Source organism: Sinohyriopsis cumingii, chromosome 10, assembly GCF_028554795.1.
Source record: "Sinohyriopsis cumingii isolate HCF-2022 chromosome 10, ASM2855479v2, whole genome shotgun sequence".
Taxonomy (NCBI): domain Eukaryota; kingdom Metazoa; phylum Mollusca; class Bivalvia; order Unionida; family Unionidae; genus Sinohyriopsis; species Sinohyriopsis cumingii.
Window position 1 is genome coordinate 77,805,215 of NC_142970.1, and position 20,991 is coordinate 77,826,205.

Below are 20,991 nucleotides of genomic sequence, written 5' to 3' on the forward strand. Positions count from 1 at the left end.
AGTGGCTTTCGTTATGGACGGAGCACCAACGATCATCTGGTTAGACTAGAAACATTCATTCGCGATGCATTTATCAAGAAAGAACATTTAGTAGCGGTTTTCTTTGATTTAGAAAAGGCCTATGACACAACATGGAAGTACGGGATACTAAAAGACCTGCACGATCTAGGTCTAAAAGGCCGTCTGCCCTCTTTCATATCCAACTTCCTCTCCGACAGAGAATTCAAAGTACGAGTGGGCTATACTCTCTCAGATTTGCACGAGCAAGAGATGGGTGTGCCCCAGGGCAGTATTTTATCTGTGACACTTTTCAATATCAAAATTAATAACATCACCAAGTGTTTGACTCCTGGTGTGGATTGCTCACTATATGTTGATGATTTTCTCATATGTTATCGGTCAAAGCACATGCATACAATTGAAAGACAACTACAGCAAAATATCAACAAGATTCAAAATTGGTCTAGTACGAACGGTTTCAAATTCTCGAAATCAAAAACTGTATGTATGCATTTCTGTCAATTACGACGACACCACGATGAACCTAAACTCACGCTGGACGGAACACCTATTCCAGTTGTTGAGGAAACAAAATTTTTGGGTATTATCTTTGACAGAAAACTGACCTTTATTCCACACCTAAAAAACTTGAAAGCCAAATGCTTAAAAGCACTTGACCTACTTAAAGTAGTAGCACACACTGACTGGGGTGCTGATAGAAAAGTTATCCTGAATTTATACAGAACGTTTATTCGCTCCAAACTAGACTATGGTTGCGTTGTGTATGGTTCTGCCAGAAAATCGTATCTTAAAATGCTTGATCCAATTCATCATCAGGGAATAAGACTGGCTCTGGGAGCATTTAAAACATCCCCGTGTGAAAGCCTTCTAGCTGAGGCGAATGAACCACCGTTATCGCATCGTAGAGAAATGCTTTCAGCACAGTATGCTCTCAAATTAAAATCAAACCCTCTGAATCCTGCTTTTTCGGCTGTTTTTCAACCCAAATACAAAACTTTATACGAAAATAAACCAAACGCCATACCTTCCTTTGGCATTAGAATATCATCCAGCCTTGACACTACAAATATAGATCTTTCAAAAATTCAGAAAACATCCATCTCCGAAACACCACCCTGGCTAATTAAACAACCAAAAGTACGTTTTACGCTACACGATGGAAAAAAATCCGAAACAAAACCTTGTATCTTCCACAACTCTTACCATGAACTCCTCACCGAATTTAAAAACTACACGAGAATTTACACTGATGGATCAAAGGATGAGGAAAAGGCTGCTGCAGCCTTTGTTTGTGGAAATCACACAACACAAGTTCGCTTACCAAATGGAGCATCAATTTTTACAGCCGAAATCAGAGCAATAGACCTTGCTCTGCAACATATAGAAAAGAATCGTATTTCAAACTGTATCATCTTCTCCGACTCGCTATCAGTACTTCAGTCACTACACAATAGAAAACTGGAGAACCCATTATTGAAAAACATACTCGTAAAAAATACCGAGCTGAGTGTCTCCCACAATATAATATACTGTTGGTTACCTAGCCACATTGGTATTAAAGGTAACGAAAAAGCAGATCGCGCTGCTAAAATGGCCCTTTCTCAAGAACCATCTGATTTTAAAATACCATATACAGATTTTAAACCTTGTATCAGAAAGTTCTTACGTCAGAAGTGGCAGGCATCATGGAATGATGCTGTAAATAACAAACTTCATGCAATCAAACCAACTCTAGGAGAATGGACTCCTTCCTACAGAACCATTCGTAGGGAGGAGGTAGTCATTGCAAGAATCCGAATTGGTCATACTTATATCACCCACACCCACAAACTAAAAGGTGAAGACCCACCAGAGTGCGTTTCTTGCAATGAACCATTCACTGTCAAGCACTTTATGATAGAGTGTTTTGACCTACAACCTACGCGCGATCGTTATTACGTTGTGCATGATATGAAAGAACTTTTTGATAATATAAACATCACTCGTATTATCGAGTTCTTGAAAGCCGTAAATATTTACTCTAAACTCTGACTTTTATGCTATCACCTTGTGCAGTTTTATGCAATATACATTCCGTCCCATTTTAATACCTATTCATCTTTTTTACATCTCCCGTTGATCGGGAAGCTTTATTTTGCACCGTTACCATCTTACCGTTTTTAATTTCAACCATTTGTTCTTTTATATCGCTGGTCGATGTAGAACCTTTTATAAGTTTTAAAAGATTATACAAGTAACACTTTGTTTGGCGCTAAATAGCCTAAGAGTGCTGATGCGCCGTTAAAAAAAAAAACAATCAACCAGCCAAGTCACGACAGCGAATCACGCCTTTGAACGTATTCAGTGTGGTGTGAGCGAATGAGGTCACTGGAATATCAAAGAAAGTTTTAAGTTTCTTGATAATGTCTGACTGACCTCGTCGCTCACACTCAACAAGAAGGCAACATGATTTCATCTATTTTACGCTCTTTGGCGTACCAATCAATCCGGTAATAGTTTTCTCAATGCACCGATAAACAGTTTCAAAGTGCGCATGCGTACATCTCGAGGTACGCAAGAGTTGTTGTTCTTGAATTGCGAGTAAAAGAAGAAGAAAAAAGAATGGCATTAACGTGTGCTGGGAAGGACTGCTCGAACAGTACTTACTGGTTAAATAAATGGAAAAAGCAGTTGTGTGACTTCTGTGGATGCTTACACAAAGAGAAAAACTGTAAATGTGACCCACCATTCAGGTATGACTTTTTTATTTCGTTTTATCTGGATGATTTTAGTGTGAGAGTGTTGGTGGGGGTACAACTTACAAGACGCCTTTTAACTCAAAAGGGCAGAGAGAAAATAATTTTAGTGAGCAAGGAAAACTTGTAGAGATTTATCAGCGTCATATAATGCACTAGTTGCTGCATGATATTATTCATTATACCAACCAGTGTAGTGTTGATGATAGGAGATAGAAAAAATATAAAACAAATATGCAATACATGTAAAATCTTCTGTACTTCCATCCCAAACACTATACAGATTACAGAATAGAGGATAATTATAAAATTATATGGCAGCTGACTTTGTGTACCAGTAATGATGCATGGCGTTGCATACATGAAATACATGTATATTTTCAGGCTATTTACTTTCCCCACTTCCAAAAAAGATCCAGAGAAGAGAGCCAGATGGAAGCAATTAATTGACAGAAAAAATGGCAACAAGTTATGGTCACCATCAAAGGATTCAAGGGTGTGAAGTGAGCATTTTGTCAATGGTGAACCAACACTGCAGAATTCACTACCAACCCTCAAGCTTGGATACAAGGGATTTGAAGAAAGAGTTAGAAGAATTAATTTCTTCAGCACCAGACCTGCTCATCCAGTAGCTGTCATAGTTCAGCTTCAGGATGCCAACATGAAAACCAGGAAAGAAGAGGAAATAACTGAAGATCCTCCCATAGAAGCTATGGAGAGAAACGTGCACTGATCTGCCATGGTATATATGGTTTGTTTGTTTGCTGAAAGTGCTAACTGAATATCAAAAGAAAATTAATGACTTGACAAGGAAGGTAGAAATATTAAAAGCACAAGTACAGAAGCTTAAGACAAAGAAATATGTAGACCAGCTTTTGAAAACAGATGATGATGTAAATATTTCCACCGGGCTAAAGTCAAAACACACATTTGACAAGCTGCATGCATACATTTCTCCTTTAGTGAACAGAAGATGGACTGGTATACATTCAATGGCAAAGAACACTCGTAAGTTTTCAAAGGCTTCAAACCGATTTGGCCCTGAAAGGAAACTTACTTCAGGGAGTGAATTTCTGTTCACTTTAATGAAATTAAGACTAGGATTATTGCACAAAGACCTAGCAAGACGCTTTGACATCTCTGCAACGTTGTGCTCAAGAATTTTCTTTGCATGGTTAAGGGCATGCAGTTCAGTACTGCAGAGCCTTATTTACATTCCTGATGAAGAAACTCTAATTGCAACAAAACCGGAGAGGTTCAGACACATGCTGGATCTTCACTGTATCATAGACTGCACCGAAATGTTTATAGAAACACCAAAAGATTTATACCTTCAGAGTGCCACCTGGTGTGATTATAAACACCATAATATTGTAAAAATCTTGATTGCATGTTCACCAAACAGTTCCATACTATATGTCTCACCTGCATACACAGGTCGCATTAGTGACAAAGCATTAACAGCAGACTGTGGATTTTTAGATATGGTCCCTTCATATTCGATGAATATGGCAGACAAAGGTTTCAGGATAGCTGATGAATGTGAAGCAAGGAATATTTCCCTACATGTACCACCAGGAAAACGGGGACATTCACAGATGCCTTCTGCTGCTGTGAAGAAAACAAAGAGAATTGCAAATCATCGCATTCTTATCGAGCAAGTGATTCGACGTATGAAAACATTCAGAATCCTACGGAATGAATTACCCATTTGATTGATGGGGTACATTGATGACATTGTTACAGTTTGCAGTGCACTTTGCAACCTAAAAGAGCCTATATATAGAAATTAAATTAGGCAGGCAACCATTTTTATGCTCTGTATAGATACATGCTTGCTGACCAAAATTGTGCAATTTTATGCATATCACTTAATTTCATATAATATGTTAAAATGGGCATATATATGAATCTTGTCTATAGTGTTTCCCACAGAAGTCGTAGATAATTGGTCATCATCATACCCAGAGTGCACCTTTTGCACACATTGATCATTTTGAAAGGGAAGCCTTTTTTCTGCAAAGTAGCGTTCAGTTTATAATAATAACAATACTTATAGCAATTTTATTTTTCATTTATTAAGTTTGTTACACATATATATCACATATAAAAATGCAAAAAACTAATTCGTACATATTTTAATGTCAATGACATGCATTTGCACTTCATTAATACACAAACAGCATTTGTGATATTGAGACACAAAAAGTCATTGACCACTCAAAAAAAGGGCCATTTTTATACTAATTTGTGTCTTAATAGCTTTTCTTACTAATATTTTAAAAAACTGAATTAAAAATTACTTTCATACATCATGAAGTTCTTTGTTTTCATTTACAACTAACTGCAAGATCACAAGTTAACAACAACTTCTTTACTGGCATTTCATACAGAGCCACTCATCTTTCTCTGTTGGCAGGTTATCTGCGTTGATTCTGGCACATCTAAAATGGACCCAGATACCACACTTGTCACAATTCACAGATTCCTCTTTGTAGTTTGATGGTTCATCAATACATTCTTCTTTACAGACTCCACATAGGTAAATGGGTTTTCTTAATTGTCCAGCCCTGCGCTTACTAACAGTTTTGGATACTGTTGCTTTAGCTGACTTTGGTACTAGCATGTTTACACCTACTGCTTCAAGTGGGCTAACACTTGCAGTTGCAGGCTGACTTTTCATGTCTGCTACCAGCATGCTGTTTTCTTCAGATGCTGCTGATGGGATCATAAGCTCTTGAATAACGAATTGGTTCCAAAACCATGTCAAATCTTGCAAGATATTTAACCAAAATTGTTCTTCAAATTTTACTCGAATGATAAGGTTACCATGAAAAGTGAAAATAAATAAATCACAATATTCTCTTCTCATTACTCCCATCTGGCCTTGCACCTGATAAAAATAAGGGTGAGACCTCTTTAAATTATGTTGCCCATTGTTGTCCACCTGAATGTATGGTACATTCTCATGTGATGGTATCTGGTCTTTAATTGACTCTGGACATTTTATCTCACATAAACCAGACCCACAACAACTACAGGAAACAGCAAGGTCGGCACTCACAGATATATAAGGTTTATCATTGAAAACGAACAAACCAGAATTGTCGCATTGAAAATGCTGATGTTTGTGACGCATATTTTGTCTATACACTTTCTTGGCAAATGGCTCCACCGAAATGCCGTGTTTCATGGCCTTGGTTGGGAAAACTTGTTTATATCCCATCACCGTATGTATGAGAGGTTTCGTATCAGCATTTATGTCACTTTTCAAAGTCTGGACCCTACCACAAATTTTCTGAAATAGACTTGCTGTCAGACGACCTTGGCGCTGTCGTTTCCAAACATCAGACTGACACTGTTCAGTTGTAGCATTGTTGAGTTCAGTTATTTGCTCATCAGTCAGTCTTTTTTTTTCAAGCAACATTTGTTTGAATTTATCTTTATTTACTTCAGCTCTAATATCTTTGGCAACATCTAGCAATGATAAGAAACTCACAACTTTCTCAGTTTTGTGCCTTCTTTTTTCCATTAGTAGTGAAAAACACGAATTGGGCATTTCTTTGCTAAGGAGTGAATGTATCTGTGATCTGACCAGTCCCGAGTCTTGAATATCTTGATACTGCTTCTTCGACAGAGGAGTAACACTTGGGATAATGGAGAAATCCTACCAGTCATTAAATATTCATTTATGCAAATATGCAAATGACTTTGTTGAAACGATGGTTTTCATTGGACATTGTGGTTTATAGAAAATAACATTGACGTTGAGACTTGTGCTGCTGGAAATTTAGTATTATGTTATCAGACCGGTTGTGTATATACTTGAACCGTTACTAATAATGCATTGTACGTTTCATTTCAGCGCTGGTAATTACATTTTATTTTGTTTATTATTACAATTTTTTAAGTTCTATTTGAAATTAGACCGCCATTGGTGGCGTTATCAATTTTCGTGGATTGGTTGAATTGCAAGGTTATTTCGCTAGTAGTTTTAGTTTTATTATTATTATTATTATTTATTTTTATTATTATTATTATTATTGTTATTATAACCGTATCTATGAATTCTTTGTACGTTTATATTTTTTAATAGACACGTTTTTAAATTAGAACTGAAATTAAACGAAACAGTACGCCTCATACCCATTTATGACCGTTATCAGTTTTCGTGTTTTAGTAATAAGATCGCATTATTTTGTCTACACGGCAGTACTCGTATTAGTATGTATACTGACAGCGTTACTAAGAAATAATTTACATTTTATTTGGGTACTGGCAATTACATTTCTTTCCGATTAAAACACTTCTTAGTTTATTACCCTTATTAATTTTCGAGGACTGGTAAAAAAAAAAATCTTTGAAAAACCCACAGGGGCTCGTATCGTTGTTTACAATGGACCTGTCATGCATGTGCTATATTTTAGTTATTATATAGTACATTAGTCCGAGTTTCCTCTGACCCTTGCCTCCCCATTTTAGATATTTCGACAACATAAATATCGTATAATAGTACATGTATGACAGGTCAGTTGTAAGTAACGATACGAGCCCCTGTGGAAAAACCAATATGGTGTGGCCTAGCTTCCGACGATACTGGTTCTGTGGTATCTCGATATTTTTTACCTTTTCGGTATTTATTTTATCTATTGCACCACATATTGTGTACTTATATGTACCACATGACCATATGTTACTGGTTCTAAATCACCAGTTTATTTTGGGAAAATGTCAGGATTGCTGACACGTACACTATTTGATAAATAAACCCATGAATACTACTGTTTCAAAATAATATCCTTAACCTATGTTCTCAGATAGAATCAATATCTTCTTAAAATTTCTATCACTTTAACAAAATGTTTAGCCAGTTTGTTGTCTGATAATGTTATATAAGAGTTAGATCATATGATTACTGTGATGGTCAATGACTAGGAAATCGAATCTTTGTTAGCAAATAAGAATCAAAATGTGAAGCATGTTAATGTCGTTTTTTTGGTGGCTTTTGCATTTAACAGGTGTTGACTTGAAAGCTGCATTATACACAATTTATTACTTTTCATTGGAACACCGGTTGTTGTTCAAACAGTCTTAGGTTGATATGTACTTTCATCCTCATATTGATTGTTCATTCTCAGCAACAATCACAGAGCAACTCCAGTCATTGTGGGTGGTTATTTACAAATGCATTTCTTTAATTCTTTCTTATAAGTTTCTCTTGCTGTAGGGCACAGGTGGCATAATGAGTACCATAGAAGTAGCATCCATTTTTCAAGTTGATTACACTTTGTGCAACACAATGATACATTAAATTTCCAACATTAATACAAGTATATGCCATTATCAGATTATTTTTTTTGTTGCTGGTCTTACTGCAATATCAGAGTAACTCCCCTTTCACAGCTAGGACTTTATATAACGTCTGTTTATTGTTTGTTTCCCACAGCCATCTGATTTATAGTGGAAAATAAATTCATTTTAATACAAATGACAACAACAGACTTAAATTATATCTTGAGGGTCATTGTTTTTATTAACTTACTTGCTGATTGTAGACTTTATGACCTGAAATATCAAAGCACTCATGTATAGTAGACAACAGAAAATCAAAACAAAAGGAAACAAATAATTCGAATTTTAATCATTTTAAATCAAAAACTGAATTGACTGAGTCTCATAAATTTTGTGACATAACTACACAAGTTTTAAGACCCTTTTTGATCTACTTAAATGATAAATATACATTATACAGCTTCATCACTCAAATGTATGTTACCATAGTAGTTGTAAAGACTTTGCTGGGTCTATATACTGGTCCATATCTTCCCATATCCTATACGTACCAAAATCCATCCAAAAATCTCCTAAAACAGACATTTTACAACCTTTATGGTAATCATATTGATATTTTACAGTCAGCTGATCATTAACATCAGAAGTCTGTTCAGCGGATGCATTAAGTTGAATGATAACTTTGTCAGTGCATATCCATATCTGGTGACAATAACAATCAGTACTGTTCGAGTTTTGCGAATAACATGTCCATATAAACGTACATTTGCCTGTATATTACAGTATGTGTTTTAGATTTTTAACATAGCTTTAAAACAGTTTAAGTCATATCACTATAATGTCTGCAGTGGCAGCTTATAGTGATGTCTAGCACTGGTTTATCATTCCCCAGACATGCAGCATCATCTTCCACCCAGGCACATTATCCTGACACCAGGCCGACCAGTCCTAACACTAACCTCTTGATACTGAGCACCAAGCAAGGCAGCTGTTATTACTATTTTTTGAAGTCTTTGATATGACTCAGTTGTGGTTTGAATCCACGACCTTCCACATCCGAGGCGGATGCTCTAACCACTAGGCCACCAGAGCGGTCACCTGTATATTATATAATGCATGTACTGGTAAATCTTGTGATAATGATATGATTAGTTAATTCTGTCACTTTATTTTTTCTGTGACACTAATAGGTCGAGCATAAAGTATGTATTCATTGAGTGGAGGTGGGATGTGTTGAAAAAAATTCAAAAAGCAGTAGCCTGTATATGTGGCAGGGTAACTGCTAAGTATGTTCTGCAGCGATAGGGGTCAATATTCCTTGATAACAGTGATGTTTATGAAGACTAGTCAAGTCAGAAACATAACTAGCAGATGAGTTAGATGCAAAGTGGCTGGTATGCCATGTCAGGCAGAGTCAATATCTGCTTAGAATTATGAAGTGTGATATGTTGTAGTTTTATTGCACATGGTGCACTTTGCAGAAGACATTTTTTCCTCTTCATTTTCTGACATGACCAGTTATTTTATCTCATGATTCTGACAGATTATGCATTCCAGACCATGGTGCCTCATGCGAATTTGTGAAGCCATACCTTGCCAGACTGGGACAGTATTGTATTTGGATAGACACATGGATTGCCTTTTAGACACGTATTGTCCTTTACTTTTATAAGCGTGAGATTCAGAAGCGTGTCTTAAATTAATTACTCATCCTAAGCCACCTTGAAATGTCACATGATCGCACACACCTTACAAAAATTGTCACCTGAGAAAAGAACTGTTATGGTTCATGATTTTGATGATATCACTTGGGATAACGGAGAAATCCTGCCAGTCATTAAATATTCATATATGCAAATATGCAAATGAATTTGGTACAAACGACGGTTTTCATTCGACATTGTGGTTTTAAAGAAAACAACCTAGTTCCTTTCGCCATTGAGACTTGTTCTGCTCAAAATATAGTATTGTGTTATCGGGCTGGTGGTATATATATTTTAACCATTACTAATAATTCATTTCACGTTTTATTTAAGCGCTGATAATTACATTTTATATTGTTTACTATTACAATATTTAACTACTAATTCAATTGACAACACCATTGTTTGCGTTATCAATTTTCGTGGATTGTCTCAATTTCTCAAATATTATTATTATTATTATTATATTATTGTTTAAAACGTAACTTTGAATTCATTAAACGTTAAAAGTTTATATTTTAATAGATAAGTTTTGAAATTAAAATGGAATTTAAACCATACATTATATACGCCAGACTGTTACCGTTATCAGTTTTCGTGAATTGGTAATACGATCGCATTGTTTTATTACTATTTAGTACTATTATATATAATGAAGCTGTTAGTAAGAATTCATTTACTTTTAGTTTGGTTCTTGCAGTTACATTTCTTCCTACGATATCGCGGGTTTAATATCTCGAAAATTTAAGTTTTTTTTGCATAGCACCACCTATCATGTACATATTTTATATGCACTACAGGACCGTAAGATACTAGTTCTTCTTTGCCAGTTGATTTCTGGAAAACGAGTATGTGCGTGTGTGTGTGTTTAACGTAGCTGTAATAATTGTTCAGTCCTATCACTATGATGTCTGCAGTGTGGCAGTTTATAGTGATGTCTAGCACTGGGGCATCATGCTGCAGACATGTAACATCATCTTCCCCCCACCGCTCCGGTGGCCTAGTGTTTAGAGAGTCCATCTCGGATGCGGTAGGTCGTGGGTTCGATCCCCGGTCGAGTCATACCAAAGACTTACAAAAATGGTAATAACAGCTGCCTCGCTTGGCGGTCAGCATTAAGAGGTTAGTGTTAGGAATGGTCAGCCTGGTGTCATGTCAGGATAATGTGACTGCGTGGGACATCATGTTACATGTCTGTGGCATGATGCGCCAGTGCAAGACATCACTATAAACTGTCGCACTTTAGACATCATAGTGATAGGACTGAACAATTATTAAAGCTACGTTAAACACACACACACGCACATTTTATCAGTCCAAAGAATGTCTTATTCCAAGCACTTTCATACATTTAGATACTGTGTCATCCAAACTATCAGTTCTAGACTAGGAACTTGAGTACTCTTCTGAATCTCTTTACAGTCTTTGTCAGTTTGCTGTTTAACCCCAAAATACTTATCCAAATTTGCGAATGGTATTTTGTTTAAGTCTCGGCATGTATTGATTCCGAGGTCACATGCACTGCTTATTCTACTTTGCTCAGAAATTAAGACAATAATAAAATATAAATTTATTTATTTGATGTACTCTTATAAATGACCACATTTACATTTCCGGTTCTTTCTGCCTCTGAATTCATTCACAGTAAATATCAATACATTGTCCCACCCAGCCACCAGTTAGAGTCTTTCAACCTGCCACCCAGCTATTACATCGTGTTCTTTTTTAATGTACTCTTATAATGGCAACCTGTATATCAATGGGTCTTTCAGCCACTAAATTATGTCAATGTAAATATCAACACAGCTAATGAATCAACACATTTACCCACTAAGCAGGTGGCTGAAGCATGACAGGCAAGTCTTTGATTGTTGCCGCCCACCTATTACATCCAAGATAAAACATTGGCGTCCAAATACGCGTGATTAAGCATTTCCGAGACCTCTGAAATAACATGTCCATATAAATTTACATTTACCATTATTATATAATGATTTATATAAAGCTTGTGATACTGACCTGTCTAATTCTTTCTGTCATATATGTTTTTTCTCTTAAACTAATGGGTCATCCATAAAGTATGTATACATGGAGTGAGGGTGAAGTGTTTTGAAAAAGCATTAGCAGCAGGGTGACTGTTAATTAGCATTTTCTGCAGCTGCAGTTGTCAAAATCCCTTGATAACTGATGTTTATTTAGAGATGTTGAGCCAGTCAAGTCAGAATCATAACCAGCCGATGAGTTAGATGCAGAGTGGCTCCTATGCCAAGTCAAGCAGAGCCAGTTACTACTTAAAGTTATGAAGTGTGATTACCTTGTAGTGTTCTTGCCCATGGTGCACATTGTGGAAGACATATTTATTCTTCATTTTCTCACAGGACCGGTTGGGATATCTCATGATCTGACATATTATGCAATCCAAACCCTGATGCCTCATGAGAATTTGTGAAGCGGTACCTTGCCATTTTTTGACAACATATTGCATTTGGATGAACCAAGAGGCACATTGATTACCTGTTTGACACATATTGTCCAATTACTTTTATAATAGTGAGATTCAAAAGCATGTATGTGTTGTGTTTGGAATTTATCACCATTTACAGTTCAGCATTAAATGTCACATGATTATACACAGCTTACAATAGTTCTCACTCATGAAAAGAACTGTTGATGTTCATGATTTCGATGATGTCAAAGCTGGTGATAAAAATTGAAATCGGTCATTTTGTCATTCCAAGTGATGACAAGCCTGAAAATATTCCAGTAAGCCAGTTCGATTGGTTGAAATCATAAATTTAGTCACTTTCTGATTTTTGACTACTACACTTTTTAACCTGATAAAATCTACTAAATATTAGTTGCTGTTTAACACTTTCTTATTTTCATTTGTAAAGTTTCATTACTTAGTATTAATTTAAACCTCTGCTTATATTTAATGAATATCCTAATAACTTCATCATGCAAAATTCAGTTGTCCCAGCTATTCTTGGAAAAGGGATGGTGACTCACCAATATGTTTACACAGTGGGGTGTACAAAAATATATTCTGTGCAGTCTGTAAGGGGAAAGGTGGTAAAATATCACAGTTGTTTCATACATACTTTATGGAGAACCCCTAACATCATTATCACCATATTATAATCACCAAACTTACTGTTCTTAGGTTAAATTATTTGATCAATTAAGCATTATTTTTAACATGTTTTTTCTTTAGACCATAGTATCTTTACTGTTCCTTTGCGCATAAAATATCATTGTAATTTATGATTATTTCCTTCTTTATTTCAGCTGATAATTACATGGATCTTTACAGAAGGGCTTTGTCACCTTATAGTCAAAAAAATGTTCACATGACATCTTCGCTGTGTTGAAATATTATAGATGAGTCCTATGCTAAAGACAAGCTAACAAGAACATTTCAATTTGTCATAAAAAATGGTACGTTTTCCTTACCTTAAGCTTTGTATGGTCATTTTTTAATTGTCTGTTATTTATTAATATAAACTTAAAATCTTTGTCACAAGTGTTCAATTGCTCCATTTTACAGTAAAGTAAATATTTTACCCTGTATCAGCCACAATTATTAATTTTTCCTACAAGCACTAAAGGCAACAAGTGCTATGTATCTGTATTAAAAGCAATAGTTCCATTAAGTCTTATATATTTCACTTTCAATTCATCATGTGTAAGTTATTTCACATTATTATTATTAAGTGCATTATTCAAATTTTCAATGTTTGTTCACATTGATGATTTCATATCATTTAATTTTCAGATTTACATGCTGGTTATGCAAATGAATTTGAATGTTCATGATCTGCTCTTTCATTTAGCAGCATACTTTAGCTGCTATGGTACACATATTGATACAACAGATGGGGAATCGATACAAAACGATACATCTTGCAAGTTATTTTAGACTTCATCAGTCATGATCCGCTCTGGTGGCCTATTGGTTAGAGAGTCCACCTCAGATGCTGGAGGTCATGGGTTCAGTCCTGTGGCCAAGTCATACCAAAGACTTACAAAAATGGTACTAACAGCTGCTTCGCTTGGCGCTCATCATTAAGAGGTTAGTGTTAGGACTGGTCGGCCTGGTGTCAGGTTAATGGACTGGGTGGGACATCATGCTAAATGTCTGTGGCATGATGCCCCAGTGCTAGACATCACTATAAACAATCACACTGCAGACATCATAGCAATATGAGGGAAATTTTTTAAAAAATTCATTAAAAAATCTAAACCACACACAAACTCATTAGTCATGAATAATTATTATTAGTTTGCTTTGTTATTCTTTACATTATAATTCATCTTAAATAGTATTTACAGTCACAGGCACTTGTTTTTTTTTAGTAAGGATAAAGACTATTGAGAGGGTTATAACTCTACAGTGCTTTGTTTGACCGGTTTTCAAATATCAGACGAAAAAATATAGGAAAAATGAAAAAAGAAAGATAAAATAAAAACTGTTTTGAAAAGTTGGCAATGCCTGTTTTGATTTCTTATTCCACAATTCATCCATTGTCAAGAGATCATTCTGAAAGAAGGAACAAAATGACCAGCGTAATTTGCAGTATTTCTCTTTATGCTTGTTTTCCAGAAGTGTTTCAATATAGAATTCAAATAAACTTTTCTACCATTTTGTTTTTTTTACTCGATATCTCTGCTTCTATTAAAATTGTATGGTTCAGTATGTAATTGATAACATCATGAAATGAACAGAAATTTTTATTTTAAGGGCTGCATAAGGTTTCACATTCATACCCATTATCCATAATACTGATACATCAAATGAGCTTAAAACATGAAGCTCACAATTTTGTGAAGACAATACAGAACTGGATATATATTGTGTGTATGTGTGTGTGTCACTGTCATTGACACAGTTATTTTGGTATATTTACATAAACACTCTGTGAAAATATAAGCAAACTTAATTAAAAAATCAATGAAAACAGTGAAATGTAGAGTCACGTTTAAAGTTAAAGAGTTCAAGCATGTGAAAATTATGAAACTTAATGCTGTCTGCATCAGTTTTTAAGTTTATAGTCAGTATATAAAAGCTGACCTTTTTCTTTTCCTTTTCATGTTACATGTATTTCAAATCAAAATACTTAACACATAGACCATATTTGAAATTGGAATAAGGCAAAGATAAAATCAGAGCACACAATACTGTGATAAAGCTTAATGTGACCACCGATTTTTCATATTGAAAGTTACATTTTCAATTATAACAAAGTGACACTGTTGCAAAGACCAGCTGAAAATCCTTCAGTCACCAGTCCAAAAAAATATGATTATGTTGTTGTGCCAGCATGAGGGGTTATTTTTTTAAAGAAATGTAGGGACTTATTTCTGAGTACTGACTTAAAGTGGACTCCGATGTAAATAATATGATCTAATATGTTTCATAAACAATTTTATGTATTATGTGTATGTTGTTATTCCTTTTTGTTTTGACGAATAGTATGCAAGATTTATAGACATCTAATGCAATATATTCTTTTTCTTTCATTTGTTCATTTGAACAGTAATGGCATTGGGCAAATCCAGAACGACTGCATCATCAAAGGCAAAGAGAAATCTACCAGACTAAAGTCTATTTTTTAGGGTATGTTAATCAGAAAGATGAAGGTTCATTCTTACGTTAAGTTCTTGTGTTTCCTTATACTTGCTACTGTACATTTTGCATGAGATAAGGTAAACCATGTTTTCTTATTTGCAAGTGTTTTTATATTTTGTTAATGTTGAATTCGTCAGTGTATCTGCTGAAGAATGTTCTTTTGTTTTGCATACATCGGCCAGTTTTATGTGAATTAGTGTCATTAGGTTTTGTTAAGCCCATTGTGTTGTTGCAGTTACTATTGTCATAACGTGCATCCACTTTGGGTCCCACTAGGATACCGTATACATTCTTTATTTTCACCCTTATCTATGTAGAAATCAACAAATCATTGCAAACTTTGTAAATACTTATCATAATCTATTCATTTTTGCCACATGCTGCTTGTCAGAGGAAAATGGTGGACAAAAGCAATGCCTGTAGGTGTATATAACTTACACTCGCTGATTGGTTAATTTGATAGACATGATTGACAAGTGGTGATAGATCAATTTATTTTAACAGGTACATTTTAAATTGCAAACTATTAAGTGTGTGTTTTAATTATTGTTTTTTCACAAATGAGTTATCTTGCTGCTATTAATTATTATACAATATTTCTTAAAGTATCAAAACGCTTCGTTAGATTTGTTTCACTTTCTGTAATGCAAAAAAAATCTGAATCAAAGACTTGTAAACAACTATGGATATATTAAACGATGAATAGTTACACACTAAATAATTTACATCAACAGAATCTAAACTGCTTACCGCTTTTTTCACATTTGTCCTTTTTTTTAAAGATTTATGGTGGGAGCATTTATTCAGTAGCACGCTTTGATGATAAAAATGATGAAAGTGATGTCATGGCCATTCATTACCTGCACTGATGTTACTATTGGTGCCACAATCAAGCATCATTCTTCAATTTTATTTATTATAGGACTTGTTCCCATGATAGTTCTTAATTTTAAATTTGCCAGTGTCTAGTGGGAAAAAAAGCTGGTACATAATTTCTTGTCTTGCTCACTAATGTTAGTTTCAGTACCATTAATAAGTTGACAATAGTTGGAATTACAATGGTTATTGAATTTTTGGTAGTTGATCTTTTAATTCCTATGTGTTATTTTTTTTAAATAACAGTTTGTTTGATTTCACAGGTAACATACTAAGTTTAGGCTTGCACCAGCTTCTTTGGTGCCATCCAGTTAGTATGTATGCAAAAGTCTGGCAAAGCTTCACCCCTACACCCCTCCCTGTACACATGCATACTTTTTTACACACACCCCAACCTGTGTACGTATGCTTTACCACCCCAATTCTGTATAACGGCCTATATTTAATTCACGTATGAACAATCAAGGATTAATAGTATTTATGTTTTTTTTATAAAACAGATAGTCCACCGACACTGAATGTCTGGCTGCATCCAAGAAATAACTGTGTAACTTTAAAAAGTTTGTCTCATGTCCGCTAAAATTCAAATGCCAACTGAACCCAGTCGAATAGGTTATGCGTACGTACGTTATCATTATACCACTCCATACGCAAGTGTATGCATTACGGTTAACCCCAGCTCCCCTCCATGCGTATGTACTAAATGGACAGCCCCTTTCCAAATCTCCAATTTTTTTAACTACCAAAACTTACTTTCACATTTCAGTCATGAATTTTGCCAATATTTTTAGCTTCATTATAAAGGCACATTGCCTGAGTCACTCAGTGCAGTGAGTGACAGTGAATCCTCCTGTTACATTTGACATATACTGCTTCTATGTCATATTTCAGTGTCACATGCCAATTGAGTTAGAAATGTTCCGATAATATTGCATCCATTGATAACCCATTTACTGGTAATAGCAAATGCTTTGAGGACATTAATGTCTATGAGTATGTTATTTTGCCATGTCACTGGAAATGTAGTCGGTAACGTTAGCAGACTCCTGTTACCCCTTATTTGAGCATAAGCCATTAAAACCCCAACATCCTCTGTCCGGGGCACTCTGTTGAAGCACTTTCCAAGGTTCTCCTAAGGTGATTTCAACTACATGTATCAGCTATCATGGTTTCATTATGCTATTGGCACCAGAATTTAAAAAAATTTAAGTTGATCAGCACTTTACCATAATGAAGATGTCTTATGTTTTCAGAAACTTGTATGGGATGATCTTGGTTATACTGGAAATGAAAGTGTTCAATCTACTAACACATTTTTCTTGTCTCATACAAGTGAAATAAATTTTCATCGGTTATTTTAATTAGTGATACACTTCTAAGATATCATCCATAAAGAAGTTATACAGGGATTTTATGGGTGAGGGGTCATGCAAAATTGTGCATAATAATAAATTTCATGACAATTTAGAAAATGTGACCTATGAAGGTCGGATTTAATACGTACCTACAGTGTAAAGAACATTAAAGTAAAGTGACAGTGAGACAGATAATCTTTAAATTTCAGTGATGTGTTTGAAATGTATCATTATGCTTTATTATTACAATAATCGATGACATTTTTGTAGGACATTGATAATGAACATTTTGTGGCTACATAATTTTGAGTCATGTTAAAACTATAAATTTATTTATACTACGTACACATACATGCCAATCATTACGCTTTTTTTCACTAAATTACGCCTTACACCTAAACGTATATGGATTCTGCTTTTTCGGTATATCCACCTTCCAAAAACAATCAATTGTTTGTTTTCTCGCTTTTATTAACATCCCATTAATCCCACATACCATATTTTAGAAAAGATGGCTTCTACATAACTACAATATAAGAGTAAACTTGTCCATGCTTTTTCCTAACAGTATTATGTTCTATTTATAGCAACTATCCTATTACCCAGAAACATGCTCTACTTTCAAACTTTTGACCTCGTATTCTATACATAGCAGCTTCATGGCTTAGTTTACGAGACAACAGACTGGTTTTCTAATTTTTAATCTTTACTCACAGATTCTTTTTTCTAATTTATATTTAGTACAAAACCAGTCTATAGGTATTTGGTGCTAAAGTGTAATTTATTTTAGTCGATGCGTGTATGAGAGCAAAAATATCTCCTTTCAAATAATTTCACAGATGGATTAGAAAAAGGCCAAAAGTAAACAAAGCAAAAAATAACAGAATCCTACAAAGATGAGGACACAAGGGCAGCATCACGTGACATCTATTGCAGGCCATGTGGAAATAATTTTACTATTTGGCTCAAAAAGTCTTCAGATGTATTCTAGTCGATGTTTGTGCTAGAGCACATATATTTTTTCAAAAAAATTCACAGGTGGATCAGAAAAAGACAAAAAAAACCCCGAATCCTTCAAAGATGAATATATGAATGGTTCGTCTTACGAACTCCAATACTAAGGGAACTTCTTATCTGCAGCAGAACTAAAGTGCGGACATTAATGTTATAAACACAGAGGTGTTATTTACCAAGTTCTTAATAGAAAGATAATGAAGATCTTGCTATTGGTGCAGAAGCAAGAGAATTCATAGAACACAGTTCTACTCTAGCTGTGAACGTGTTTTATGATAATTTTTTGAGATTATTATGCTACAGCCTGTGATTACATGCTCCAGAAATTCCCCTATGGAGATGAAGTGCTTTTAAAGCTTCAGTTGCTGATGTAAATGAGAGACAGTCAAAAAGCTTCCAAAGTGTTAGATTCTTTTTCAAGAGATATCACTTTCTGATACCCTCGTCTGCCTTGGATCATCTGGAAGGAGAATTCCTGAAATATAAAGTTTAGATTCTACCTGACAATATTCTTAATGCAGATAGAGTTGATGTGCAGTGGCACCTTATTTCCCAGCTAAAAGACACAATCACTTGAAGATATAAATTTCCTCTTCTTTGTCAGGCTATGAAAGGAATATTGGTTCTTTACCATTCTAATGCTGACAGTGAGAGATTGTTCAGTATTGTTAACAAACATAAAAGTGAATACAGATCCAGGCTCAGTAACCCAGTACTTTGTGCTCTACTGGTGTGCAAAACATTCATGGTCTCAGCTGGTACAGTGTTTTAAAATGCAACATGAAAATCTGTTGCTTTCTAAAACTAAAAGTGCTTTATATGAAAACTTGAAGCAGTAAAGGATGTTAAAAGACTAGGGGGAAAATAAATCATTGTTTATTGAAACTGTAGCATGTTATATGTGGATTCCTCTTTTTCTGCTTCTATTTCTCTTTTTGTCCACTTGGATTACACTTTTTCCTTGTCAGAGGTTGGTATGTATTCATACATCCTAAAACATGGATTTAAAAGTATTATTATAAAATAATTTGATATACCAGCAAGTCTTGTTTCCTTTTAATGAAAAATTTATACATCTTGAGGTATATCATTGATACAGCGTACATACTATACATATTTTCTATATATATATAGTTTTTATTTTTCTCCATTAGTTACAGGAACCTATAAGGCACACAGTAAAATATATAAGTATCATAAATATGAAACCCCTTAATTCCTTACTTACTGGAAGTTTTTATCTTTCAGATCCAGTGAAGAATGTCATTCTTATGATGGAGAAGAACTGTGTTATTCTCCACGGAAAGCCATGTACAGTAGCTACTACATACAGCAGATTTACACAGAGAATGTGACCTCTACTAAGTCTTGGAGCACAAGCATAATTCCTCAGTCCTGAACAGCATTAACTTTTTACGGCTCACTAATTATTAGTACTAGACATCTGTATTAGCTAATTCATTGTACATTAATATTCAAAATATTGCATTTCTGATCACACTTGCTGATGCTTCCATGCTTTTCCTATTAATAAAGCAATACAGTGTGATCCTGCTGTAACAATGTAGTTTGGCTCCATAGAACCCAGTTGTGTTATAAATCAAACCCTGTTTTAACCAACCAATTAAGTTACCTAAAATATGGTGGGCTGGAGGGGTTATAAAAGCGTTTGCAAAGAGGGGCACTTTTGATTATATGTAGACTATATGGCTTCAAAAGTCTGGACATTTAGTTTGCGTTTTGTGCCAATGTTTTTAGCAATTGTAAGCATAAGTTTTCATGAAGAAAAAAAGGAAATAGCATTTGTTTGGTCAGTTGTAGCAGTTTCTTATGTTTCATACGTTCAAAAGTTTGTTGACTGTAGCAAATCTCGTTATCATAGATAGACCAACAATTGGATCTCTGTTTTGTTGGGTTGTTTCCCGTTACATTTCTGTTGGCGAAGTAATGCTGCCTTCCATCATACATTTTTTTTTAGAAGGCCATCATAAAATGAATACACAGGTGTTCCGTTCTGTTGGTAGTGATTACTACAGAAAATACGAGTGTTCTTTAATTTTACAATCCACTTACAGAGTTCAGTGAAAATAAAAATATTAATTACTAGCGAGCGGCCAATAAACCAACACTATTTCTTCCAAAACATCCATTATGAGCTAGTTCCTTGTGAGGATGATATCCACTACTGAAAATGATTTAAGAAAAAAAAATAATGAGATCTCACGGAACATACAGTACTCAGGCCAGATGTCAGGATAAGCAGATTGTGATATAATATGCATAGTGGCCAATATTATTGGTGGAGGAAGAACCAGGGCTAACCCCATGAAGAACCACTGACCCACGAGAAGTTACTGGCAAGCTTT

At 34.9% G+C, this 20,991-nt stretch overlaps 1 protein-coding gene, 1 long non-coding RNA gene and 1 pseudogene across 4 annotated transcripts in view; 2 read left to right on the forward strand and 1 right to left on the reverse strand.

Moving 5' to 3' along the window:
* Nucleotides 1-20,063, forward strand: part of LOC149790423 (uncharacterized) — a 460,980-nt gene extending 440,917 nt beyond the window's left edge. For 2 of the 3 annotated variants that reach the window (XR_016423843.1, XR_016423842.1), the window contains 3 exons: nucleotides 13,040-13,189; nucleotides 15,289-15,368; nucleotides 19,874-20,063. This is a non-coding gene — a long non-coding RNA (uncharacterized LOC149790423). Of the gene's footprint in view, nucleotides 1-6,427; nucleotides 6,627-13,039; nucleotides 13,190-15,288; nucleotides 15,369-19,873 lie in introns of those variants that run through there. The other variant, XR_016423844.1, reaches the window with a different exon arrangement.
* On the forward strand, nucleotides 2,622-4,786 carry LOC149790427 (uncharacterized; annotated as a pseudogene).
* LOC149790428 (uncharacterized) lies at nucleotides 5,131-6,387 on the reverse strand. Its single transcript, XM_089972482.1, has one exon. The coding sequence runs from the start codon at nucleotides 6,313-6,315 to the stop codon at nucleotides 5,131-5,133; it is 1,185 nt and encodes a 394-aa protein (XP_089828608.1). The 5' UTR covers nucleotides 6,316-6,387.
* Nucleotides 20,064-20,991: the final 928 nt, after the last annotated feature.